This window comes from Dicentrarchus labrax, unplaced genomic scaffold (assembly GCF_905237075.1).
Source record: "Dicentrarchus labrax unplaced genomic scaffold, dlabrax2021, whole genome shotgun sequence".
NCBI classification, from domain to species: domain Eukaryota; kingdom Metazoa; phylum Chordata; class Actinopteri; family Moronidae; genus Dicentrarchus; species Dicentrarchus labrax.
The window spans coordinates 20,955,520-20,982,755 of NW_026136714.1; the positions used below are offsets into that span (position 1 = coordinate 20,955,520).

At 39.4% G+C, this 27,236-nt stretch overlaps 1 protein-coding gene across 2 annotated transcripts in view; it reads right to left on the reverse strand.

The window, feature by feature from the left end:
* The window catches only part of fras1 (Fraser extracellular matrix complex subunit 1), a 229,714-nt gene that overhangs the window by 8,529 nt on the left and 193,949 nt on the right, over nucleotides 1-27,236 (reverse strand). For both annotated transcript variants that reach the window (XM_051422880.1, XM_051422879.1), the window contains exons 43-62: nucleotides 22,765-23,028; nucleotides 22,376-22,564; nucleotides 21,558-21,677; nucleotides 19,790-19,969; nucleotides 15,596-15,720; nucleotides 12,224-12,364; nucleotides 11,420-11,647; nucleotides 9,555-9,668; nucleotides 8,231-8,381; nucleotides 6,453-6,612; nucleotides 6,095-6,263; nucleotides 5,374-5,620; nucleotides 4,278-4,622; nucleotides 3,168-3,328; nucleotides 2,830-2,977; nucleotides 2,437-2,642; nucleotides 2,181-2,337; nucleotides 1,377-1,577; nucleotides 1,076-1,263; nucleotides 229-504 (exon numbers count right to left, since the gene is read on the reverse strand). In XM_051422880.1, the coding sequence (XP_051278840.1) occupies nucleotides 229-504; nucleotides 1,076-1,263; nucleotides 1,377-1,577; nucleotides 2,181-2,337; nucleotides 2,437-2,642; nucleotides 2,830-2,977; nucleotides 3,168-3,328; nucleotides 4,278-4,622; nucleotides 5,374-5,620; nucleotides 6,095-6,263; nucleotides 6,453-6,612; nucleotides 8,231-8,381; nucleotides 9,555-9,668; nucleotides 11,420-11,647; nucleotides 12,224-12,364; nucleotides 15,596-15,720; nucleotides 19,790-19,969; nucleotides 21,558-21,677; nucleotides 22,376-22,564; nucleotides 22,765-23,028 (3,770 nt within the window). The remainder of the gene's footprint in view (nucleotides 1-228; nucleotides 505-1,075; nucleotides 1,264-1,376; nucleotides 1,578-2,180; nucleotides 2,338-2,436; nucleotides 2,643-2,829; nucleotides 2,978-3,167; nucleotides 3,329-4,277; nucleotides 4,623-5,373; nucleotides 5,621-6,094; nucleotides 6,264-6,452; nucleotides 6,613-8,230; nucleotides 8,382-9,554; nucleotides 9,669-11,419; nucleotides 11,648-12,223; nucleotides 12,365-15,595; nucleotides 15,721-19,789; nucleotides 19,970-21,557; nucleotides 21,678-22,375; nucleotides 22,565-22,764; nucleotides 23,029-27,236) is intronic.

Here is a 27,236-nt window from a genome sequence, read left to right on the forward strand (position 1 = left end):
AAAAGATCATCAGGATCAGGATCAGGATAAATAGCAGTGTTTTACTTCCTTCCCTGGTTGAAAGTTTCAAGTCTGTTTCGACCACAGTCAGCATCACTGCTGGTTGTGGTTGGCTCGGGTCAGAGGCGTGCTCTGTTCTGACTGATCGAGGACACCACAGTTTGTAGGTGATGTTTTGGCACCAATCACCTCGACTTCATCTATTCCTTTTTAGAAATCCTAACTCACCATATGGTTGACGCTGGTATATGGGGTGGTGTCTGTGACTGTTTCGAAGGGGGACCGGGCACCACTGGTGTCGGTGGGCGCCGCGACTTCCCAGGAGAAGTGAACTTGGGTCTGGTTGATGCCCGCCTCCTCGCAGCGCTCCTTCATCACAGAGTACTTGGGGTAATGAGGGTCACAGGGGGTGACGCATACAAGAGGGTAACCTGGAGAGGGTGTCTTCTTACTGCCTTCCTTGGTCACCTCTTGGACGTGATCATAGTCAGCAAGAGAGACCACCTGAGGAGGAAGGAGGATGGGTAAAGACGAGGTTGGTAGAACATTAACACTACACAAGATGAGATTCCTGCTGAGGAACTAAAGGCATTTGGGGTCAAATCAGCCGCCATATAATATTTTAATGACATATGAGCATAGCTAAACTGAAGTACTTATTGTAAGTGGTTCTGGTTAAATACATAAGAAATCTAAAAGCCTGTAAACTAATGCCTCAAGGGAAATGTTGCTCATGTTTCCTGTTGCTGTTGTGAAGTTACTGAACATGTATTAGAGGAGTGCTTTTGCTGGGAGTGGAGATGTTTCTAAGTGCTAAAAACAAGTTAAGCTCTCAGCACTGCCTGAAACAAACAGAAGCTCAGGTTCAAACAATCAACCAAGTCACTAAAGTTCTTCAAAAAGCTGCTAAAAATACATCCTGTACTTTTGTCCTACTGCTCCTGCTTTACATCTTTATGCTTGTCTGTGTTTGTGTGTTATTATCAAATTATGAATTATTTATGTCATAGCTGCCATTATTTCATTTAAAGCCCACTGAAAAAGTTAGATTGACAATCCTTATAACGTTTCTTACAATAGGCGTGGCAGGGAGGATGAGACTGCCTGAGGCCTCCTGGTCCAAAATGGTCACCGTCGCCATAGTGATCTCCCCGAGCACCGCCTCCACAGGGTCGTCAGGGCCAAGGACTAATGACAAGGACTCGTGCCACTCCCTGTCCTCATTGGACAGAATCTCAACTTTGAACAGGATGTGGTCCATCCCTACAAAGTGAAGCAAAGGGAGACGTTTAAGCCATATTTAAGCTTTTCTCTGCCATTCATACTATGTTTGAACTTACAAACATACAAAAAATATATTGAAAACTGTAACTGACCAGGGGTGAATTTAAGCACTCGGCTCTTGGGATTGTAGTCCACTCCAGACTGGGCTGATCCATCTCGGGTGCTGCAGCGGATCTTGGAGGTCCGGTCCAGATCCCCCCTACGTATCACCTTGATGTTAAGCACCTCAATGCCATCCGGACCGGGAGGCTCTCTGACTTGGTAGGACGCCTGCTCAAACTCAATGGTGGGCGCTACAGGAACAGGAGAAGACTTATCTGTCATTGACTGTATATAAGAATTTGCTAATTAGGAGATACAGTTGCCAGTTTATCAGGTACACCTAGATAGTCCTGCAATAAAGCCTCCCTTCATGAAGGCTAAAATGAATAAACGTTTTTGTTGAAACTGTAGTTTGTGGTACTTTTAAATTGTATTTTGTTCCAATAAAAGCTGTTTCTAATGTTTTATCCACTCCATTTTTTATCTCATAAAGGTAGTATAATTGCAATCAAGAAAAATAATGGGTATGTGCACAGGGATTTAACTAAATATTGTTTACCACATTCAAATGAAAAAATTATTTTTATTTATATTACAGAAAACTACATTTCTGTAGAGTTCTAAAATAAATGTGGTTAGGGAGGAACCTTCATCTCCTCTTACAGTGAACAAAATAATATCAGATTTAAGTTTAGAAGTTAGTAAGTTTAAAAAGTCAAAAAAAAAAAAAAAAAATGTATTGATCAGAATAGAATGAATATGTGAGCCAAGGGCAAACTTCTTACTAAAACAAAACTGAGGTGACTACGTCTGTCACAGTTTATTGTATGTGACTTCTAAAGGCTCCTGCTTACCATCTTCATCATTGGTGATGGTGATGGTGACAATGTCGCTAGCGCCCACCATGGCCCCACTCCAGTGGTCACCCAGCGGTGTCCCAAGGTGCACCTGGAACTCCTCTTCGGGCTCAAATACAGAGTCATCATTGACGTGAACTGTGCAGTTTTTCACCTGAGAAACAAACAAAAGATGTTTTTATTGGGCAGGTGAGATACAAACAGACTAACTGACTTCATCTACTTTAGGCAAACATCTTGGACTAAATTTTACCTTCTCTCCTCTGAGGAAAGTGATGCGCGACTCGTCGGTATTCCTCCTCTCCTCGAAGTCATCCATCACCATGGCTGACATGGTCCGAGTGAAACAACGTACTGATGACTTGAAGGAGAGGTCACCTGTGCGGAAGATGGGGATGTGGAGGACACGGTCTTTCTCCTTCACAGTGTAGACGCTCTTCTCAAACTGCATGCTGGGAACTGAGAAGGGGGATGATGGTTGTGAGACAGCTGATACTAAATTTGAAAAACCTAGCATTTTATGCAATTGAGATATTAATAGTATATGAGTATATGAGATCTGAGAAGCCTAACATAAAAAAAAAGAAATGCATATTTGATTTTAAGTGAATGCCTTAAAGTTTGTGACTTTCTTGTGTGTACGTACTGTCCTGGAAGGTGTCAGTGATGACAACGTTTGCTTCGTAGGGCTCTTGGAGGACAGCACCCTGAGGAGAACTGAGGAACACCACAAAAGACTCAGATCCTTCAATGGACGGGTTCTGGATGTCATCCATGATGGTTAAACTGCAGGTCTGTAAAGAATTACAGTCATGTTACTTATTACTTACTTACTTACTTACTAGGCTTCTTTGTTTCCATTCCAGTCCAACTGCCTTTGACTTAAAACATTTAGATATCTGTGTAAAGACTACACTACAACACCTACACAAGAACTACACTAAATGTGTTTTTTTGCTGCAGGTGAAAAGTGTCTGTCCTTACCTCCTCAGTTTTACCAGGTTTGAACTCCACCTTCTTGGAGCTGGGGATGTAGTCGACCCCCGGGCTGGCTGAGGGGGGGTCTGAAGGCCGGGTGGCACACCACACAGAGGTAACAGACGACAGGTCACTGCCATGGCGCAGCACTGGTATTTCAATTGTGCCTGGAGTGTGGAGATGAAAATGAAATGCCGGTTTAGAAAAGATGGATGGAATCAGGATTTCTGTATCATAAAACTACAGATGTGTCCTTGGGGATTTTGTTAAGGCAAACAAATGACAACCAGGTCAGATACTGGGTGACCTTCAATAGCCCTGCTTTTAAAAGTCTACTTTGGTCTGCAAATTTAGGTCATGAACTAATAGCAACATAATAAATTGACAGAGAAAATTAATTTTGCAGCTTATTTTGCTGGGACTAATTAATGCTAGCTGTTCCAAGCTGCATGGTTGATGCCTTTATCCAAGATTAAAGCAATGTTTAAAAAAAAAGAGACAGAGACAGAAAGAAAGCAGAAGAGGCAGAGAGATGAGGGTGGTAGGGGTATTTAAAGCACGTCTATTAACATGAATCTTTAGACAGAGTAACATTAGCCTTCAAGTTAAAATGTTTCTACAAGTGATTCTAAAGAATTACATGTAGCAACACATTGACTTAAAAGCAGTACCCTGTTGTGCTAATTATTACAAGAATCATCAATCCTGTGTTTCCCGCTTCAGATATGTTTTCTGTTCCAAGCTACATGAAAAGACTAAATCTAATCTTTTTTCTACAAATGCGATGTATACATATTCGGGGGGTATGCTTACATTCTGTTTCATGTGCAGTCATTTTGTAAAGAGATTTAGGAAGAGGGTAGGGGGTCCACAGACATTGGCACTACTGGCAAGAAATGAATGGTACACCTGTGGATGTAGCCATTATAACATTTTCCAAAGATAATTTCTAACTCTCCTTGGCACCTTCCTAATTTCCCCATGGACATCATTAAAGTTTCACATTTATCTCAGTGTATCACCATGCTGTGGCTTTAGAAAACAGAGCGTAACCTAAAATTCTCTTGGTGTAAATGTAATTCTATGAAAAGGCTGAAAAAATAGAGAGAATCACACCGGCATCTTCACTGAAAGTAAAGGTGGCGTTCCCAAGAGAAACAGTGGATGCATCATTGGGTCCATCGATGACGACCTTGGCCACCGTCACGTCCCCCATGCGAGCGTTATCCGAAGCATCTGAAAGCACCAGCTCAAACTCCTCAGACAGCTCGTACTCGCTGTCGTCGATGAGCTTAACGTCACAGGTGGACATGCTGATGCCGGGGCCGAAGATGACACGGTTGTCGTTGCTCATGCCGCGGCTCTTGTAGTCAGAGCCGGACTCCAGAGCGTGGAGGCTGCTGCCCTGAGCCGACTTGGTCACGGTGTAGCAGAGAGCAGACACGGTGCTGGAGGTGTCACCTGAGTGGAAATGGATATGTATTTTATAGTCAAACATGACAGTAGCTTGGTGAATCTTTGTTTTGTTTTGGGGTTTTGTTCACTTTATTAACTGTAGACAGGTTTGCTTGGATTTATGTGGCACCATAAAAGTCTGGTTGGTATCTGTTGTGCTCCATGCTGTCTTAAGCATGTTTATTTGAAACATTCCAGCTAAAAAACAAGCTACAAAACTGGAACTAATAAAAAATACTAATAATATTTAGTGCTTGATAAGTGATTGAACAAATAAAACAATGATTCTTGACTTAGCATTTGGCATCTGACCTTGAAAGATGACCTGCTTTTACACTCATCCCTGCTGTACATTCATTGTGTTGCTGTATAACTTGGTAATTCTTTAACCTTGTAAACACTGACGAGATTTATCTTTACAAACTGATATTTTATGGCCAAGTATGCCAAGTCAAGATCACAAAGATACCAAAAAATGTGGAACTTGACAAGTAAATGAATACAAAGTCATCCACAAAATCTCTAAATTTAAAATTTAAAATCCTCAAATATTCATACAGGAACAAGGGTGCACTCATTATGCATCATATGGCCTTTACAAAGTGTTGCAACAACACACTGTATGTGCAAATATGTCAAAAATTTAATAAGAAACTTAATAGGCGTAATAATAGTCCCTACAGTTTAAATTAAAAGGGGGGAATTAAATAGAGGTGATGTTAGAAACCCCCGTTGCAGTTTGTAAGGTGTTCTTTACCTTTTCTCTCGATGGGTGCGTGGATGAAGCCCGTGCTCTCGTTGACGTGGTAGGTCTTCTTATCAAACTGCAGAGTTGGTTCGTCCTCAGTATCGTTGATGTTGACGATGGCACGCGTGTTTCCACCCAACAGCGCATACACAGGCATGCTCAGCTCCACGTGGAAGTTCTCCCTTCCCTCAAACACCTTGTCATCATTAATGACTATGGTGCACACCTTGGTGTCCTCGCGCTCATCAAACTGTACCTGTGAATTAACGGGACAAAACAGTGTTTGTCAGTTTGTATGTTTGTTTATAATTGGATGTAAGATCTAATGACGGACATATAATAGGAAGCACATATTCTTTACAAGATCAGTGCATGTCAATACAAGGTGGCACAAATATACCCAATCTAGTGGGGTGAAACATTTAAAAGAGATAGAAGCCCTGGTGTCTTAATCAAGAGTAAAACTTCAAACAAAACTTTTAAAACTGGGAAAAAAAAAAAAACAAATTAAGTCTATTACTTTTTAAATGTAATACCAATGTTAAATTAAAAAAGCTTTACAGAAAAACAAAGCTGCACAGAATTAAGGATCATTGTTTTCTAAGGCCAATATAAAGTCAAAGTAGGTAGAAGAAGAAGACTGAAGCTCAGACAGTTTGTTGTTTTGAAATATGCTGAAGAACAATGAAAATAGAATGAGAAGAATTTGACATTAGTAAAGCACGGTTACCTGTCCAGCATATTCCACATAGTCCTGCTGGCCTGGACGGGATCCGACACTGCTGGTGGAGGTGGCGCTGCCCTGTTCAGTACGGCAGAGCACAATGGCGTACTGGTTGAGGTTACCTGTTCGCTTCACCGTCACGGCCACCGTGCCTGCCTTCTCACTCACATTGTAGCTGTGGGAGCATGATAGGAAGTAAGAGCTTATTTTACTTGCTTTTTAAACAAAGAAAAGCAAGGATTCTGGACAGGAACTGGTATGACATTTTCAAAAACAACTGAAAAAATTGCAAATTGGTACATTTATGACACTTCGGGAAATTTACAAAGTTGTTTTTTGTAAATGCCTCACACATAATACAGACCTTTTGTGCTCAAAGCTGATGAGTGACCACTGGATGTGGAAGACATTGTCGCTGACCACATTTGGTTTGCTGTCTTTGACCAGGAACTTGAAGTTGTCCATGGTTTCCTGAACGTTCTCCTGATGCAGCACGTAGCGGATCAGACCCAGATTGATATCAGCTACAAAGGAAGAAGGCCAGATCAATAAAGCTCAAACACTGTATTCCTTCATTTCACTGATTCAATAATTGTTTCTTCTCATCTCTTACACTCTTTTCAGGGGGTTGGACTCTGTCATACATCATGCATTGTGTGAAAGAGCTGTTGTTGGTCAATTGTTTATTGCAGAAAAATATGTTTCTGCTATCAAAATAATGTTTAAATGTGACAAAAAATGTGACATTGCAGCAGGTATCCATATAAGACAATTAGGACTGTACCCAGCATGTCACTCTGACCATACTGTGAGGAGACAACCAAAAAAGAGACTGTCCCTACAGGAACTGAATATTAATAAAAATCTTTGTGAAGAATGCATTTACTGTGAAATAATGATTTCATAATTTGCAACCTCCGGGCTTTTTCCATTACTTTAGAGAAATAAAAAAAATTGAAAATGAAGATGAAAGTCATCATTGGCCCACAATTTCGGCTCATTTATACCTTCCAGAGGAGGTTGGAGAAAGGAAATACCTTGTAAATGAGGGCTAATAGGCTGAGGGATGAGAGTGCTGGAAAAAAGATCAAATGACCTTCAGGAAGTTCAGAATAAACACTTAATAATAAATACAAAGTGGGGGACAGAAACTAGTACGCAAAGGATAAAAATGTATGCATGACTATCCAGAACAGGAATATTGCGAAACACAGTGCAAGCATATGGCAGAATAAGAGAGCAAATGTTGACAGTTGGGATAATGTTGGCAGACAGTTTGTACTAGTAAATCCCTCTCTCAGGTTGAGGGTTGATTTTAGTTATTGGATATTTATTATCATCAAAAAGATGTTTACATGCTCCAACCTGAGAATGCAACATATCAAAGTGACAGTTTCGAGTTGCTCTCTAGCCTAGAGGATCAACATTTCACAAAAGCATGCTGACATTGATTCCTGGCTGTAGTGTAGAGGTGACGATAAGCAGGCTGATGATGAGAACACTGCTGATTCAAACTGCAAATAGGCTGGGAAATGCGGGATGGGGGAAACAGGAGGAAAAACACTCCCACGGCTGTTGAGGTGCCTTTCAACAAAACTTTCAGTGACTAAGAGACAGAGACTGGACATATAGCAAAGCTTTTGTCTCGTCCTTGACTGTTTAGCTCTACCTTCAGACTGGTGATACCCATACTAACATTAATTAAGAGGTCACAAAATTAGTAAAGGGTTAAGAAAGGAATCAACATCTTTTGAAATACTGAAATACTTAAATACTGAAAAATCCTTCAAATTAAATAATCTCAGAAGAAAAAAGACCAGCACTTGTGATTAGAGGTCACAAACAGATACGCATGAATTTTAAGGAATCACAAGCCAAAGTGTTAGAAACAACTTCTAAAAGGAAAACACAATGGTGATGGTGAAAAGGAGCACCCAGTCAATCTGTATCAGTATATATAAAAAACAGAAACCTTGACATCACCAATGATTGTTCTGAAGCACATTAGAAAATGTCATTTACTGTACTACAACTAACAAATATTAAAAACAGCTGTTGTAAATGTAGTTCAAAAAGTGAAAAACAAAATGAACTTAATATTTGTGCCAGAAAGAAACAAAGAACTAGATGGAATCTGTTTACCTTGTGTGAAGGTGGTGATGGTGTTGCCAGGTTTCAGCTTGCTCTCCAGGAAGCCATGCTTTGGCTCTGTGGTGATTTCATAAACCAGCTGTCCATCATCTGTGTCCGGGTCCATGGTCAGCAGCTCCTTCTTGGTGATCAGGTTGGTGGCCTGGTGGACATTAAACAGAAATGACTGAAATGTACCTGTACCGTAGCCCCACTTAGACTGAACATTAAAGTTATTACACCACAGACATTATTGTGGAAAGGTTTATGAGTTCATAAGGGCCTTTTTCCTCCCTCATGAACTACTATTGATTATGGTTGTGTCTCTGGCTTCTGTTCTTGCTTTCATATTGCTGCAGTGATTCTGGATTAATTAACACAAAGACAGTGTGAACTCTGTTTTGTTTGATCTGTGTCATAAGATTAATGCCGATTACGATCCTGGACAATCTGTTTTTCAGTACTCAAATGTGCAGTTGAGATCACAGATTGAGTAGTACACCCATAGTTACAGCCATCCAGAGCACTTTCTTTGAAGGACGTACATGTATACATATATATATGTATACTAGATTTATGTTCAAACCATTTTTTCTTAAAATGTGAATAATTTATGGGGATACAAACCTGTATTAAGTTTATAAAAATGAGAAACACACATTTTTGCATTCAGCATTGTTATATAAAAATATATTCATTACAAGCTGCTGCTGAACAGGCTTGTTTCAACTTTTTTACTGAGGAACTGTTTGTGTGCTATCTTTCCAGCTGTTTGAAGAAAGAGTTTACCACTGTATGCTAATTTTCCTCAGTGATAAAACATCCAAGACTTAATTACCTACAGTGCAAACACAGCACAGACTCAGGATGAATGAACAAAGTGACATTTTTACAATGTCTGCCATAGAAACTAGTGCTTGCATTGTGTTGAGGTGATTAAACCAGCAGGGGGAGTAAGTAAATTACACATTGTGAGCAAACAGTGATTGAGCTTCTCTTTGTGTTTCCGTCAGTCACAAAGACACATTTAATATGTTACTGTGATACAATCTGTCGGCAAAGACACAGAGCTATGTGTGCACAATCAAGTAAGTCTTAAAAATTGCATTTAGTCAAGGAGAGCATGCTGAGTATGTAGACTACTCTGCAACAACCCAGCCTCCTGCTCATTCAAACTTTTTTGTCTGTAAAGCGTCCTATGAATTTGAAAGGGTCCATCACTGGGTCCATTACTTCATTTACAGCTATTAAATGTTACCATGAAACAGAGCAGAGACTATAGAGTATGTTTGCAGACATTCATGAAGAAATGATCTTACAAGAGTAAGACTTGTACCTTGTTCTCCATGTACTCCAGCCACTGCAGTCCCAGGTTGGTGACAATACGTGGCGTGCCATCGTCAACTGGCAGAATATCGATCTTGAACTTCTGTGGAGCAGCCGTGATGATCTGGAAAAGGTTGAAAATACATTTTTGAAAATATGCTATATTTATTTTACCCAAGGTTTGAGTTATTTGTCCCTCAGACTGCTGCCTAAATCCCAATACCCAATGTCCTGGGTGCATTCGATAATGTATAGACATCAGTGTGAACAGACAAAAGTTAGGACCATCTCGTGTTTTGAATTAATCATTTAAACAGGAAATGGAAAAGTTCTCATGTACTGGATACAGGTTGAATCTCATAGTGGCTAAAAACAATCAACTTTATTAATTTGAAAACAATCAGTTTTATTGATTTGTGCTCCTTCAAGCTGCATTGACTAAATCACATGAACTACTCCAATATTACTAGTTACTGCGCTGTGTCCGAGGTGCAAGAGGGAATACAGAAAGTGCAACCTGCCATCACAGAGACGCTGTTCAGGTGAACTTTGACATGTGCCATTTGAAGGATGCATTCATCCGAAGGGTGTTATAGGAGCTCATACATTATTTAATAACAGGGCAGCTCCAGTGGGAACAAATTCACCTCAAACACCAGCAGCAGTAAGGCAGCAAAGCGTCTCCTGAGCAGAAGAACATGTGTGACTGTTAAGCCAAATGTCCCAAGGCGATCGAAATATAATAAGCACAAGCCTGAGAAGTGTGTGTGTGTGTGATTAGGGATATCAATACCTGGCTGCCGCCATTTAGTTTAATCATGTGGACTATTTGTAGTGACAGGTGGTGGAGGGCGGCTGAGAGGGACGCTAAATTGACAAGCGGAGGAGTCAATTCACCCTGAGGCTTGCTCATAACTACCACCATAAAGCTGACATTAACAACACACACACCACACACACACACACACACACACACACCAATGTTTGAATGTCTATACTTGTGAGGACCCTCATTTAATGCATACTAGACCATTGGTTTCTGATCTAGCTCAGAAACTAAACACTGGAGGAATGGCAAGATGAGATGATAAGGTAGGAAGTAAGAAATTACAAAATTAAGTTCTGCTACTTCTGTATTATTTGATTTATTTATTTATTTTAATCCCTTAAAAATGTCCTCACATTTCAAAAAATATCCTCACTTTCCAAGAATGTCCTACCTTTTCAAAGATGTCCACACTTTTCAAAAATGGCCTCACTCTGCAAAAATATCCTCAATTTTCAAAAGTGTCACTCAGTCAGGTACTCAGATAGAAGTATAAAAGCACACACGCCAACCGCTGATTCACCCCTCCCATCATAAAAAGGGCAGAGCATACACACATACGCACACAGACATGAGCGCACATGCACACACATTGACGTGCACCCACGTGTGCCCTAACTCTGCTAATTCAATCTTCCAGCTGGAATAAAAATGTCAGGAAGCTGCCTCATACAGACATATAGATCCAACTGAGTCAAGTGAGATGACAGCCTGCATTTAAATTTGTATATAAGATCACTCTCTGTCCGCTAATAAACACACACTATATACTCCCACCTCCACATACACAAACACACGCTCAAAGACTGCATGCATACAGCTCACGTGCAAACACACATATTCACACACACACACATATTCACACACACACACACACACACACACACACACAATCTAACTGCAAATTTAGCATTCCTGCTGTGGTAAAAATGTCAGTGTGCAAACACACACACGCACACACACACACACACACACACAAACACACACACCTACTCTCACACACACACACACACACACACACACACACACACAAACACACACACAGTTACCTCCTTGCTGCCCTCCTCCACCATGAAGAGCAGGTTGGTGCCATCAGCCACAGTGAAGGTGAAGCGGTCCTTGAGCGAGTTGGAGCCATCGTGGTTGTAGCTGATGCGGTTCTGGTAGATGTCGTCCATGGTGAAGCTGCTGGTCTGCCGGTAGTGTTGGCCGTTGCTCGTGCGCTCAATGGTGCCATGTCGAGGAGCCTGGACAACAGTGAAGACAATGGACTCCGCCTGGACAAAATTATGTTTTAGCAGGAAAAATGGAGGGAGAGAAATGGTGAAAAAAGAAACTGAAATTTTGAATGAGAGGTTGTTATGGTGAGAGTTGGTTTATGGTGTTTTTCATGTTTTATAAATATTGTTTATTATTATTATCTAGCAACCATACTGTCTATTCTTGAAGAACAGGTAGGTATTTTTTGCTAACAGATAGATGCAGACATGGTTGTTCAGAAAAAATAGATGCATTAAAATAAGAAATTGCAATAATCATAAAATAACTCCTGGAGTACACTGATGATGGCAGATTGATGGGATTAACAGTGTAAGAGTGCCTGAGGCTGGATTTGTCCATTAGGCAACAGGAAATGGTCTTTGTAATGTTGTTGCCAGAGAAAATAAAGCTGTAGAGAACAGCCGGCTTTCCAAGCAACAGAGGCCAGCTTACACAGCTTAGTTTGGCCGGCTTAAATACTGAGTACCAACTATTATTTGGTGGTCCTGCTCTTTTTCTTAACTGGTTAAAAAATAATTAAGTAATTAAGAAATTGCTGAAGATTTCAGGAATTTGTGTAGTCAGTGTCCTACCTCAGTGTCTGCATCAGTGGCTTTCAGCTCAAATTCAGTGATGGTTTTTCGCACCCCTTCCTGGACCCTCATGCCAGGAACCTGGAGCAGAGGCAGGGAGTCGTCCACTGGCTTGATGGTGATGTAGAATGTCTGGGCAACCTGGAGACAACATAAATATAGGAAAATATAAATCAATTTTGAATTTAGATGTGCAACTAATATTATTCACCAGGAAGTATCACTTATGTGTCAAAGACTTCCGTTTAGGATCACATTCGTCACAGACTAATGAAAACCATGTATCTACAAATTTATTGATTGAGAATTTCTCATATAAACTGAAGGATTGAGTCTTCCTTTATGGGTTGACTCCTACCTTTTCAATATGTTCACATTTATTCAAGTGTTAAAGCAATATGCTCAAATGTACCACATGTAAAGAATGAATATTATAATAAAAACAGAGTAACTTTGGCACCCACTTGTTTATTCACACTGCTGAAGCCTTATATTAACTTCAGTTGAATGCATTTTTGCACAGAAGGAGAACTGTGGATATTGTCCCCCGTCACTTACAAGGGAATCACATTTGGAAGGGCCAATACAGATGGGACAGACAATTACAGTGACCAATAGCTCTTTCAATACTTTTAATATACATATGGGCACGTATGTATTATTTTGAGACAGTTTTGAAAAGTATGGACTGATCCTTGAAGCCCATTGGATTATCTGGAAGAAATTACAAGTAAGAAAAACTATATGATGTCTTGTTACTGTATGCCCAAATGGAACATTCTGTAAAACCCAGAATATTTACCCAAATAGCATAAACTGTAGTCCTAACAGAAACTTTGCACTGGTATGCCATTGAGCAATCCTATCTCACCACACATTAAGTAAAATATGTATCACTTTAAAATGCAAAAAAAACTTTAATAAAAAATACATCTTTTTAATATGAATGGTTTTCTAATATAAAACTAAACAGGCCTCCCAACTGGAGAGAGGAGACTTAACAAAAGTAAAAGTACCAAACCACTTCACAAACATGAACCACTACAGCAGCCACAAAAGCGTCCACACACTGCCGTCAGCCAGGCGTGAATGCCAAATGACCTTTTTCACATGTTTACTCAAGTCCTTGCGGTCCTCATTAGTCTGGATTAGCAAGGCAGATTTATGCATGAGGCAAACTAGGGGGGAACTCAAAGGGATGGGGAGCCACAACCTCACCACTCTAAAAGCTTGGGGTTCATTAGATATTGTATATATATTGATATATTTATATGTTATAAAATCCTTTATGCCTTATATTACAATGTAATTAGTGTCCTATCGGTCATAAAACTAGCACAGAACCTTTAAAGAAAGGATTTTTGCAAGATATTTCAGACTAAAAAGCTTTTTGTCAAACCAAAAAGTCAATGACAAAGCAGTCTGAAGGGCTTTATATGTGGAAGACCAACACTGCCTGTCTTTATTCTATGTCTATATAGTCATTATCATGAGAACTGAGAGACTCAGCCATGCCAAATGGGGTTCGTCATTATGAAATGGTGCTCAAACGTGAATCACATACATGCTTGTCTGCCTCTCATACTGCAATGGAGTTGACTTATAGTAAACATTTGGTTAATATGATGGAGAATGTCTACATTGAGCTCTGGACATTTAACTTCACACCTGTCTATAACTTATGCAGCTCTTAAAAGACAAAAAAGCTACAAAAGCTTGTATATTTCTGTTGTGATTTTTGTGTCAGTAGACACTGAATTTGAATAATTTAGAACTGAATTTGAATTGCTCAACTTGAATAATTGCATCAACTTGAATAATTGCAATCGATTGCAGAGTAAGCCTGCATTCTTTCCAACAGCCAGCAGAGGGCGACTTCACTGGATAAAGAGGCCCAGTTCCATCAGAAATAATGGCAAAATAAGTTTCCCACCTGACTGTTATCTCATTAAACATTTTTCTTATGAGTTTTTGATCTTAATCGTCAGATTCAAGTCCTTTTCAAGTCCTTTTCAACACAGCATGATGTTCATTTAAAGGTGTAACTTCCGATCCTATTTAGAGGAAAATAGACGGGGCTACCTTGAGATTGACAAGTCTGTGGCGACCTATCAATCAAGCTAGAGTGACTCTATCTACTGCACTGTAAATTTGAGGCCTGACATAGAAAAACTTATTAGGAGTCAGCTGTTAATTTTTTCCGGTTAGTACATTTTGTTTAAAGCATGTTTTTCGTGCTGCTTGGCCAAAAAGGAGCTCTGTGCATCTGCACTCGATTGCTCTAACCGAACAACCTTGACCCGTCTGTGACCTTAACAGTGAATCTTGTGGCTTGAATTTGAATTGAGAGTGAAAGTGAAAGTACATAAAAAGTTGAATTTATAGTGAGGCTCAAATACAGTTTCAGTTGCAAGTGAATTCAGATTAATGATATTATATTCAGTTCAAGTTTATTGGAATTTAGTTTCAAACTAATAAATTAAAATTCTAATTATGCTATTCAGATTCAGTTTTTCAATACAGTTATTCAAGTTAAACAATACAAATTCAAATGATCCAATTCAAATTCAGTTTTTTAATGCAATTATTCAAGTTGAGCAATTCATATTCAGTTCTAAATTATTCAAATTCAGTTTCTACTGACACAATCAGCCCATACTGTTGTAGCCTACCAGCTGTAGCCCTGAACACAAAACTGAAGGGGAACCAACATCTAGCTGGATGTGTGTGTGTGGTGGGGAGGGAATCTGGTTTATGTTTCTTGTTGTTCAAAACAAAACAAAAAAGCCACTGTATTTAATATTTCTTTTAAAGGCATTCCCCATGGAACCTTATTGGGTCCCCTATTATTTTCATTATAATCAACTCCTAGAGTGAGGGATGCGATGATCAAACATATCTCAACTGTACAAGTGCTCCCTTTGTCACAAATTAAATAAAATTAGTATGCCCCACTTTGTGGAACTCATAAGTGATCTAACATGAGTCCAGGCATTGTTGACACTAGCTTTTCACCAGTTTTGATTGAATCAAAGTTATTGATGTCACAATATTGAATGTTATAATTTATCAGGTCAGTTTCTAAGACAAATGTAAGGACACGCAAGATGATTTTTTTTCTTATATTGAATATTTTAATTTCTTCAGATCTCAAAAAATTACTCCTACTGAAGTTGGAAGCCTCTTTCACAAGATTTCCAACCTCATTTTAAGGGGGCTCAAGTTAAGAAGGTTGGGAACCCTTGGTTATGTGATGGCCGATACCCCGTCCATCAGTGTCTGTAAGCAAGTATCATGAAATGTTCTTCAAGGTACCTCCTTGCTCTTTTACATTATTGAAGCAAAATCTTTAGATTTGACCCCCTCACTCACCTCATTTGTCCCATCTGACACGACAAAGGAGAACTGATCTGCATGCTTCTCTTCTTCACTGGTGTGGACATACTGGATGCTGCGTGATGCTAGGTCAGCCTGGGTGAATGTGCTGATTCTGGTACCTGGAGAAAGAAGAACAGTTTTTAGTCGAGTTGGAAAAAATTTACTTTCTCTTTCTTTGAAAACCCATACAATCAGTGATACATCCTGACTCACCTATAGGCTACACACAAACAAATACTGTTGTGGACAAATGCACAAATAAACACAAAAAACATAATTAGGACATCCATTCTTTCCTTTTCTTTGAACCCATGCTGCCACACTCACTTAACGTATTTATACATTCTGTTGTTCTTCTACCAATCCTTCCTGTATTGAATTTCAGTGTCAACTGTGTTCTGTGTAAGTCTTCTGTGTCTGTTGATCATTGTATGTTTTGTTTTTTTTATCTTTTATATTATGGCATCAAATGGTTTTACAAGCCCCCCTTGCCATTTATCTCAGAGCACACACTGTATTCCTTTTCTCTTTTGGTTTTTGGCTTTTATCATTTTAATGAGCAAATAAACTAAACTAAAACTAAAGCAAAAATCTATTTAACGAGACTCCAGCTCCTTTTCACTCTCTGACGCCTCCACGGATTGAAACTCAGTGGGAAACGTAATCAAGTTTGATTACAATGATCAAACATTACTCAGCGTGGAACTAAAGGCAATGGTCTAAAAAAAGAAACAAAACATATTTTTCATCATAGTTCTATTTCTGCTGATTTATTATGGCTGGATGCTTAAAGATAAAAAAACAAAGGTTTCCGAAGTTGCATGCGTTAATGCATTTACGTTTACATAAGATATATAAAGTGTGTAACACTGGCATAAAATAAATAGTTATGTATGATGAACGCAAACGAGAGAACAGATATAAGTTGAGCCAAATTGCCATCTTCTCTGATTTCAATCTCCAATCCTTTATTTTCTTATATTTCATTTTTACAGCAGACAGTTTAACAAATCAAAAATTTTACCATATAAATTGCTACATTAATACTGGGTGTAGACAGGTTTTTCAATTCAAAGCTAACAGCATTTTACCATTACCTGATGCTACATTTTAAATTAGGCCTGCCATTCTATGAAGGGATATTCAAAGATCTATAGATGGACTTTGATGTGAAGGTAGCAGACAGGGATGGGTGAAAAGTTATTTTTGTGTGCAGATAGGTGGAATTTTCCAAAATAAAAAATAACTCCCAATGAAGCGGGTCAAAAATTATACAGGGAATGCAATACCTCATTTACTATGTCACCGAGGGCCTTAAGGAAATGGAAATGTAGCTTTTCAACATCAATCCTCGTCACGTCTACTTTTGACACAGCGAAACCTGCTGAAGTGTATGGTCCTAGCTTGTGCCATCTATTCCCCCAGCTGGAAGTTTATACATCATCGTAATCATTACAGGCACACAGGGATACAGAGGCAATATTCTCAGTCAGTGATGAAAATACCGGCTTATTTTCACCATCATATTAGACAGAAAGGCATTTTCCATTCTCTTCCATTTGACTTGACAGGAGCAGGAAATACCACGCTTTTGTTTAACACATTCTGAATGCTGTGTGTAATGATGTAAAATTCTTCCTTATTTTCTTAAGTCAAAGAAGTCTTTAAGAATTATTTATTCAAAACTTACAAGAACAAATACTAGGTGTTTAGGGGCAGTGCAGTTTAACTTTGAAATTATTGCTGTTTATGCTTAAGCTAGAGTGTGTCATTGGTAGTTGCACCCCTCACTTGGTAAGGCTTCACTGCTTTCTTCAAAACCAAATAATGGCTCAACAGTCACACAGCAGCCTCACCATCTTTGATGTGTTGTCAGCATAAGCTTTTATTATGCACTGTTTTTGATGAGATTGATAATTGACTGAGAGAATGTCTGAATTTAAGGGGGCAGTGCTTTTAAATGTCCAGTGTGTAACATTTAGGAGGATCTATTGGCAGAAATTGTACCATTTCCTGTTAGTAGTCAGCAAAATATGTTGATTTCTGTATGCTAAATGCAAAAGAGGTATACTATGAAGATAAGCAAATACACTGTATTGATTAAATAATCAGTATGTAGTATGGCATTGGACATAACAAATGCCACAGAGCAGAGCTGGTAAGGAGTGACTGACAACTAAAGTCTGACCTCAGTGAATCTCATACAACCAAGGTGAACAACCCAGAGCTGTTCAAATACGTATGACTAATGAAGCCTTTTGGATTAGTTGATCTGTCTAGCGGCCCCTGACTTATTATTTATACTTCCTTTTGAAAATTGAAAGCAATCTTACATTACTTCTGATTGGTGGAGCTGACAACTGTGCCTTAGAATGACATGGCAGATGCAGGACAACTGAAGTCTTGACAGAAAAAAATGAAAAGCCGCACTTTAAGAGCTAACAGCAAAAGCTGGATCTTTTTCCTTGCATACACATCAGTGCTATGGACTCTTTTGTACTTTTGTACAAAAAGTCTGAGCTACACATCTTACCCCAAACTTGTCTCTAAAAGAAGTTGCAGTGAACATAAGAAGAATTTGGGGTGAGGTAGTGGGTTACAGTCCTTTTGACAAATGCTCCACCTGAGAGGGATGTCATGACCTTAGCCAGTTAATAAGCCTTTTGAAGACTTTGGCCTTGAAAGTGGGCATCAAAAAAGAGCATTCATCTTTCTGTGCTGTGTACCTTAGTACCAAGTAGGCTGACAAGCTATCCCGCAGGTGCAGGAAGCTAGCTGTGCATGTTAGCATGGAATGACAGATTGGCCAAATGGCTAGTGGTAATTATCGGAGCTGCTCTGCGGCTCTGAGGTGAACTGATGCTCGAAGATCGGTGTTAACATCCAGCTAATTAGCATGCTGCAAGAGTGTTCAGCGATGTGGGGAATCCATTCAGCTGGGGCAGAATTGTTCAATAGCACGGAAGCGAATAATCACCTCTTTGTGGTTGGAAGATGCATCAATTTCTTTTTTTCTCCATTCTGTTTTTCCATTAAAACCATTTAAGGTGACATAATGTAAGAGAAAATGTTTTATTTCCCAGTGGAAATAAAAACAATGATTTTGATGGTGCAGAGGAGGAGGAGTTTGGGAATACACTAAACACACAAGACATTTTGTGAAGGCTGCAGTCATTCAATATCAGTTTGTGTGTGTGTGTGTGTGTGTGTGTGTGTGTGTGTGTGTGTGTGTGTGTGTGTGTGTGTGTGTGTGTGTGTGTGTGCGCGAGTGTCAAAAGAAGCATGAAAGAGTGAGAGAGTGTATCTATTTGGCAGTGGACATCAGAGAGACACTAGAGAGTAACTGGAGCAAGATCATGAATACACTTTCTTCTTTGTGCGTATGTGTTGAGTTAATTATCAAAGACATTGAATAAACCCTACTGTATGTGAAATAATGGTCCACAGGTCTGCAGCAAATTAGTTTGAATCATCAATATGTGAATTAGCACATTCACATTCACTAGCTACGTTGTATGCATCTATTTTCTAAATGCCCTATAAATAACGTTAATATTTATCTCTGTATTCCCTCACAGGGGCCTCTTTGTAGAAAACAAGTACAGAAGAGTAAACACAAGAGTCCAGGGAAATTTAAGTGAATATTATATTCTAACAAGATAAACTACTAGCCTCTGAAAGCCAGTGGTATGCATTACTAGTGTCTGTTTTGATGCCACCACTGAAGGGCAGCAGTTAGAAATCTTAAAATTCAGCACATACTGGCCTTTAAATGCATTAAAATGGGCAGCCATGAACCAACTGTCATTACATTCATGATATATTTTACCAAAGTCAAAAGTTAGAAACTTTTTTACATTATTGAATTCCAGCCTGAGTTTCTGGAAAAATTCTCTTCATATAAAAAGTCCCACGTAAGAGAAATTCTGATGAGGCAGGTCATGTGAATAAATAAAGCCTCCACCTCTACCAAACAAAGTATGGTGTATGGTTATTTTGGTGCTATTCTATCCTCCTCGAAAACACCTCAAATAAATAATTATTCATAACAAAATAATTGCTGTATGTATGTAACATGTGAATTTGTCACTTGTTCTCACCATAAGGCATAAATATGCACTATCTTAGGGATCATGGAGCCCGTAAAGTTTAGTTGCAAAACCTAAAACACAAATCCGGTGTTGCTACCTGGGCTGGCTGCGTGCTCCAGGTGACCCAGGCTCGTCTGTTTGGTGATGCGGTAGATGAGCTCGCTTGGTTCGCTGTCCTGGTCGCTGGCTGACAGCTGCAGGGTGGTCAACTTCTTCATTGTGTTTTCATCCAGCACCAGGCCTTTGTTCACTACCACAGACGGAGGAAGACGATCCTCTGAAGGGGAGAAGAAGGAGGTTAATCATAGAAGAAGAGGAGAGGAACATCATGAAAGGAAAGAAAAAGAGACCCCTCCAAGCAAAAAATTTGTTGTTTGTATTTCCTGAGTTTATGAAAAACTTCATCCAAAAGGAGATAAAAAAGAATTTGGGTCAATTTCTCATCCTGGTAAAAAATTAATACAATGGATTGAAAAAGTGGAGCAGAAAGAAGCTGAGACTGATTTGGAGATGGAGAGGGAAAGGAGGGAAGAAAAAAAACCTGGTAAAGATTAAGTCAGGTGATGGCAAAGGAGGGAGTATGGCATATCAGGGGTTGTGAAAGAGTGATATAGGTTTGAGAGATTTGGACAAACGGATTAGGAAATATTGAGAGAAGGGCAGAGAAGTAATCAGAGGGCAGTGTTGTAGGAAGAGATATGAACAGAGGGCTTCACTGCAGTCACATCTGAGAGAGCAGAAGAGAGAAAAACGAGAGGGAATAATACAGAACAGGATCAAAAGTGAGCTGGGAAAGATATGAGAAAATCAGGATGCTGTTCAGCCGTGAGGGACAGACAATCCTTCAGTCTCCAGCAGCTTGTAATGAAGTCTGACTTTTAACTGTTGAACCACTGCAATAGTTTGGCTGAGTCCCCAAAAGGAAGTAAGCAGAAAAAATAAAGTTTTGGTGTGTTTTCAGCCATCACAGACGACAAGAAACTAGCGGGGTAGTTTCTTGTCGACAAAGAGACGCTAAAGTATACAGTGGACTACGTTTGCATGAACTGAATTCTACAAAACAGCCGTGACATTTTCTTGTGTGTATTTAGAAGAATAAAGAATGTATTTACTTATACCAATTTTTGATTATCTCTGAAATTAAGCTATACTTTTTTAATGTAAAGTATCTTCATGTCTTCATGGGTAAAGTTATATAATACTATATGTTTTGGAGACAAGCCAAAACAAAAGTGGAAAGCCTACCCAAAACTGTTCTGGATTTGAGGATTTTAAGACCTAAATGTGGTCAACTTAAGAAGACCCAAACAGAGAGAAACCACAGACACTGGCAGCAGCATGATCACCTGCTGCAAAGAAAGGGTGTTGAATATAATTCAGAACCACCCTGACTGGGTTCCAGTTAACAAGCAAGTCCTGAATATAAATAAGCTCTAACCAAATGTTAACATTTTTAACTTAATACACAATTTAAATTAGTGGTCAATTATCAAAATAGCCATAGATCCATTTACTATTGCTTGACTGATCATCAGCAGTACAATATATATTGAACCTATCCTTTTGAGATAGTTGTTATTTAACTTAAGTTGAACAGCCAGTGGCTTTTTAAAGTAATAACTAACAAGCTGTCATGTGTAAATATCAGCGCTATGTACTTGCGTGAAATGTAAGAACAATAGCTTGTACAGAGGGTGGCTCTACAATTCATATTCAGGACATGTTCAGGGTGCAGTGGAACATCAGTAAGCATGCAGGACAAAGGGATAAATCTGTAGTAATTGCCTTCTTCTCTCCACCAAGTGAAGGAACACTCGAGCCTTTATTTTAGTGCTGCAGGTAACAGAGGATGGAAGAAACCCTACCGAGCACACTGATGAAGAAGGATTGGTCGATCAGTTTGTTGCCCTCTGGATCGACCAGGTTGAACTTGAAAGACAGGCTGCCTCCCTTCTCCCCTTTCTCATGGCTGTACTGCAGTAGGCCTGCAAGACAAGGACACTCAGTGTGAACTTAATGTTGTGTTTCAGCTGCATGCATAAACATTAACTGCTGGGAAAATGAAAGCATTCCAACATCAGTAGGTCATTATCATATTAAACTACAGATATTAGCAAAATGATTGTAAGCAAACTAGACCATAAAAGAGGAAAATGGCAGCATCTTCTACTCCGAGTGAGTATTCATATCCTTTATTTAAGTAATAGTATCAAACCACACTGTAATTACAGCTAAAAGTCATGCATTCAAACCTTGTTTAAGTAAAAGTATGTATTATCAACAAAATGTACTCTTTGTGCAGTAAAATGGTCCCTGTTGGTGTTTTACTATTATATTGTATGTGGTGGATAATAGTTCATTTATTGATATTAAAAAGGTTAGACACCACCTGTAATCCTTTGTACTTTTTTGACACATGACATTTCTTGTCAGAGACAGAGATTTCTAGAACAACAGTGGCTAAACTGAGATCGCTGGGGAAACTACTAGGGTGATTGTTTCTTGACTATAAAGTTGTAGAATTTAAGGTTATATATTTTTTATTTTTGTCTTGTAACCTCTACCAACAAGAACAAAACTCCAACTGTTTTTCTTGGGGTTGAAGCAAATATTTACAGAACATTTTAAAAAGCACTTTTACAAAGTTAGGACAGAACACAACAAAAAAAAAACAAGCTGGGACCTTTGTTGACGTCGTCCTGGGTGAAGCTCTGAACGGGACCTTTAACAGAAATCTTCTCCACACGTTCGTTCTTGCTGAGCTGTAGTTTGCCGGCTGGAGGGTCTTTGGTCAAGATGTACTTGAGCTTCAGGATGTCTGAGTCAATGTCTGTACCCTTCAGATTCTGCTCTGTGATCTTAGATGAAGATCCTGAAATGATTCAGAGCACTCAATGTATTTATCTGATAAGTGTAAAAGTACAGTAAATGTAGCACTACATTAGCTTACTTACTTTAAGACTTTTCTCACACTTTCTAAGATTCTGCTGAAACCTTGTATTGACACAAAATGTTTCTTTTCTTCCTCATTAAATAAAGTCCTAATACGACCCTCCTTCCTCCCCCTCTCACCTGCCGGGAGCTGCAGGCCTCTGTTGACGTTCATCCGGGGTCCTTCACTCCTCCTGACATCCATGGTGAACTCCAGACGGCCCGTGTACGTGAAGATGCCATCGGTGAGGGTGAAACCCATTTCATCGGCTCCCCCGCTGACGGTTTCAGGTGTGTAGACCAGCAACTGGTCCAGGACGTCCTGGTAGGTGAAGGTAGAGCCCTGTGTGAGGACCCGGCCGTTCTCCAGTGGCTGAGAGTAGAACAGCCGTCTGCGGAGTTTGCCTGAGGGAAAGCGAGATTAATGAACCTCTGATTTTGTGAAGTGGGTACAGGTGTGTGCATGTGTGCGTATGATAATTGTAGTTGACTAAAGCAGCACCTTGAACTGCATGTGGTTAAGTAGTGTGATTATCTCAGTCAAACGGAGGACGTTTGAGTTTTTCATGCAGTGCATGAAAGACAAGAAAAGGTCTTTGTAGAAACTAATGAGACTTTTTAGATTCCACTAAATTACACCGATCCTTAAATCAAAGCCCAGGTTTAAATGGGATTTGAGCCTAAATCCTGGAACATAATGAGAGGACACACACACACAAAGACACACAGTCACATATATATAGAGACTCTCTCCTTTTCCCTCCTACACACACACACACACACACACACACATATATATATATATATATATATATATATATATATATACACACAACATGTAAGTGTTTCTGCATTGTTTTAAAGTAGAGTCCCTCCAGTTGTGTACTTTTGAGGCTGTTAGTGAATCGATATAAAAGAGATGGCAATATATTGCCTGTGGGCATTTTATGCCTTCGATAACGACAGTGGAGAGATAATGCATTAACCCTCAAGGCCATCATGTCACCCTCCTGAAATTTGCGTTTAACTCAAACACATAAATTCAGCATTTGTTTAAAACTTTTAATTCTAGGGCCAATACTAGAGTTCTGGTACCAATAGCAAAGCAATGTTGGCACAAGCAAGAACACAAAAAATAGAATTAAAATAATTTATTTCAAATATAATTAAATTTGGCAAAATTCTGATTTAAAAACTAGAAATACAGCCCTGTGGTTGTACGCCTCTGCCAACCAGTCAAGTTACACTTTACATCCATGTCTGTCCAGACTCATATAATATGTGGTGAAGGTATAAAGTAAATTCTTTGGCTAAATGGAAGTTTTGGAAGTCTTTGAACTGATTAATGAAGCATTATCATAGATGTATTGGATAAACAGGTACACATGGATTTATTATTTAAAGATGGATTCTTGTAGAGTGTAGCTATACAAAATGTGGTGCTTTTGTTTTCTCCTTGCATTTTTAGATGCAAAGCCTCTATGAGTAGATGAAACTCACTCACTAACAGGATCACCATTAGCTAGGCACACTCCAGTACAGGCAGTAAGTGAAAGGCAGAATGGATGAGATGGAAAGATGATGATGAAAGCTCGTACTGTGCTAGTTACCCAGTTCATTCTTAAATTATGGATAAACCTATTTTGAGGTCACAATGACCTTTGACCTTTGAGTCAAAAACATCTCCAATTCAGTGTTTGACCAACTGTGAAATATGGTCACAATCCCCCCTTTTATTCCTGAGTTATGGTGCTGAATAATGGCCAAAAGCCTTTTTCCAGCTGACCATTGACCTTCTGGATGAAAAATGACTTCTTCGTTGTACTCCATTTAACATCTGTCGCCAATCATTGTCTGAATACGGTCAATTCTTGAGTTATGGCCAAAAACGTGTTTGTAATGTCATAGAGACTTTGACCCTTGTGCTAAGGTTCTATATAAAAGGCTTACCAAGATATGTGCTGCTCGTAATGTTTTAAAGTTGAAAAATGTCTTCAGCTTTTCTGTACTGACATTTCTTGTTACTTTTTGGCTGGCAAATATATTAATTCCAATATGTTTGTAATGAGCTACATTTTTGTTTTTACTACATTATATGATGTGATGCAGTTTTTGTAGTTTCTACCACTATTATATTTGTTCATGTGCATTGTTGGTTACTGTGTGTGTGTGTGTGTGTGTGTGTGTGTGTGTGTGTGTGTGTGTGTGTGTTGCAGCATCCTGACATCTTTATTACATTAGAAAGGGTCTGTCTTTCAGTCTCTGATATATCTGTGTGTGTGTAGGTGTGTGTATGAGTGTAAGATGTGAAGGCAGTGGGGAGGCAGCCTGTTAAAAAGACGAGCTGCCTGGGACTCATTGTCCTGTACGAAATCACTCCTCTCCTGCTCTCTGTCCCACCAGCCCTACATGCTGCTGGTTTTATGGCGGTGGCACACTCGGTCTCACCAGCTGCTTTATGGTGCTTTTACTGAGGAGGGGAGGGGCTGTTAAGAGGAACATCCCCAAGCAGGTGTCCAGCAGCTGGCAGGGGGCTGGACAGATTAGAGAGGTAGATGGGTTGAAAATAACACCCAGCAAGTCCCAGATGGACATTTCTGGGTGAAATAATCCACTAGGATCATCTGCTGAACCGTCTTTTAGAACTGGACATTAAGACAGATCAGAAATCTCATACCGGTGAAAATGTTTTATAATGTTCTAGAGTTGTTTTGTGAGCTGGAATTCCTCCTCATCTTTGCCAAATGATAATTATAATGAGTTGAAAGTGGGGATGTGTCTGTTGGCTCGTGAAAGCAACAAGGTCCAGGTCCAGTGTGCATTTAGGAGGATCTATTGGCAAAAATGGAATATAATACTCATAGGTATGTTTTCATTAGTGAATAATCACCTGCAAGTAAGAATCATCGTGGTATTGTTACCTTACAATGAGCCGTCTTTTTCTACAGAGGGAGCGGGTCCTCTACAACTGAGGCTGACATGTTTCTACAGTATCCCAGAACGGACAAACCAAACACTGGCTCTAGATAGGGTGTTTTGTGTTTTTCGCAGTCACTGTAGTTTTACGCTCGGAAGGCTGAGCTGTATTGAAATTACTGCATCCTGCAACTTCACTGCTAGATGCCACTAAATCCTTAATACTGGTCTTTTAAGTTTCAAGCACTTACATTTTTAAATTTGTGTTTCTCCTTTGACATTATTCCAATGAGACAATCACTTATTATTACTGTTCACCTTTCTCTTCACCCAGTTTCTCATTCTGTAAACGTTGCTAAAATTGGATAAGATGATATATTGCTGCGTAAAAAATATACTTTCGTCCAGTAAAAATGATTTTTTTGTGAAGCAATTTCTTTTAGTCTACCAGCCATTGACAGGCTGGAGAGAAAACTCAATTTAGGATGGTGAGGGGAAGTCAGGGAAACAGAGTGTTTGGAGGTCACTTGATTTGAGTGTGTGTCGTTGTTGGCGAGTGTGTGAGGAATGGCTGCAGTCAGAGTGTGGCGCTGCAGCGGACAACCGGTGTGTTTGTCTTGTTTTAAACTGTTCGGGTGTCGGAAGTGAGAGTAATGTGTTTACGAGTGTGGGTGTGTGTGTGTTCATCTCTATCACGTTCAGAACAATTTACTATCAACATGCTGGATACTCCTCAGCATAACTCTCAGCTGGGATCTTTATTAGTTTGGAGGCTGTGTGTGTGTGTGTGTGTGTGTGTGTGTATGTGTGTGTGTGTAGAGGGAGGCTGATAGTATCTGTGTTATGTTCGAGAGTATTTGTGTGTGTGTATATACTAAAATGTAGACTGCACATCTGTTTGCATAATTTTTCAGTGTTTATCTGTAGATCTGTAAATATACATGAGAATCTGCCTTTGAAGCACCTCTGTAGCTGACATATCCATTATATTTTAAAAGCAGTAATTATGATGCCATAATCACTGCCCAATGGTTGGTTAAAAATAAACCACATATTGTAAATACTTAATGAAAACACTTAAAATACCTAAATAAATGCACATTATGAAAACACGAGAATTAAAAGCCTTTTTTAAAGGCATTTCCATTTATCTCTCAGTGATTTCAAAGCAACATCTTAGTTTTCATGAATGTATCTGTGTGCTGCTATTTGACTGCTATGGTTGTGAATATTTTTATTCTATGCTTGAAAAAGAGACCTTGATCTTAACCAATACAGTACAGGATGTATATACACCAATCAGCCAAATCATTATGAGCACTGACAGGTGAAGTGAATAACACTAATTATCTTGTTGTCATGGTACCTGTCAGTGAGATATTAGGCAGCAAGTGAACATTTTGGTAATGGGTGGCCAAGGCTCATTGATGCATGTGGGGAGTGATGCTGGCCAGTGTGGTCCGATCCAACAGACGAGCTACTGCAGCTGAAACAGCTGAATAAGTTAATGCTGGTTCTGATAGAAAGGTGTCAGAACACACAGTGCATTGCAGTTTGTTGTGTATGGGGCTGTGTACCACCTGGGCACCATGGTGGTCATACTGGTATGGCTGATTGGTGTATGTGAATTTCTTGCCTACAGTTGCAGCAGAAAATCTTCATATATGCATTTAACTTGTTACCAGATGTACTATAGG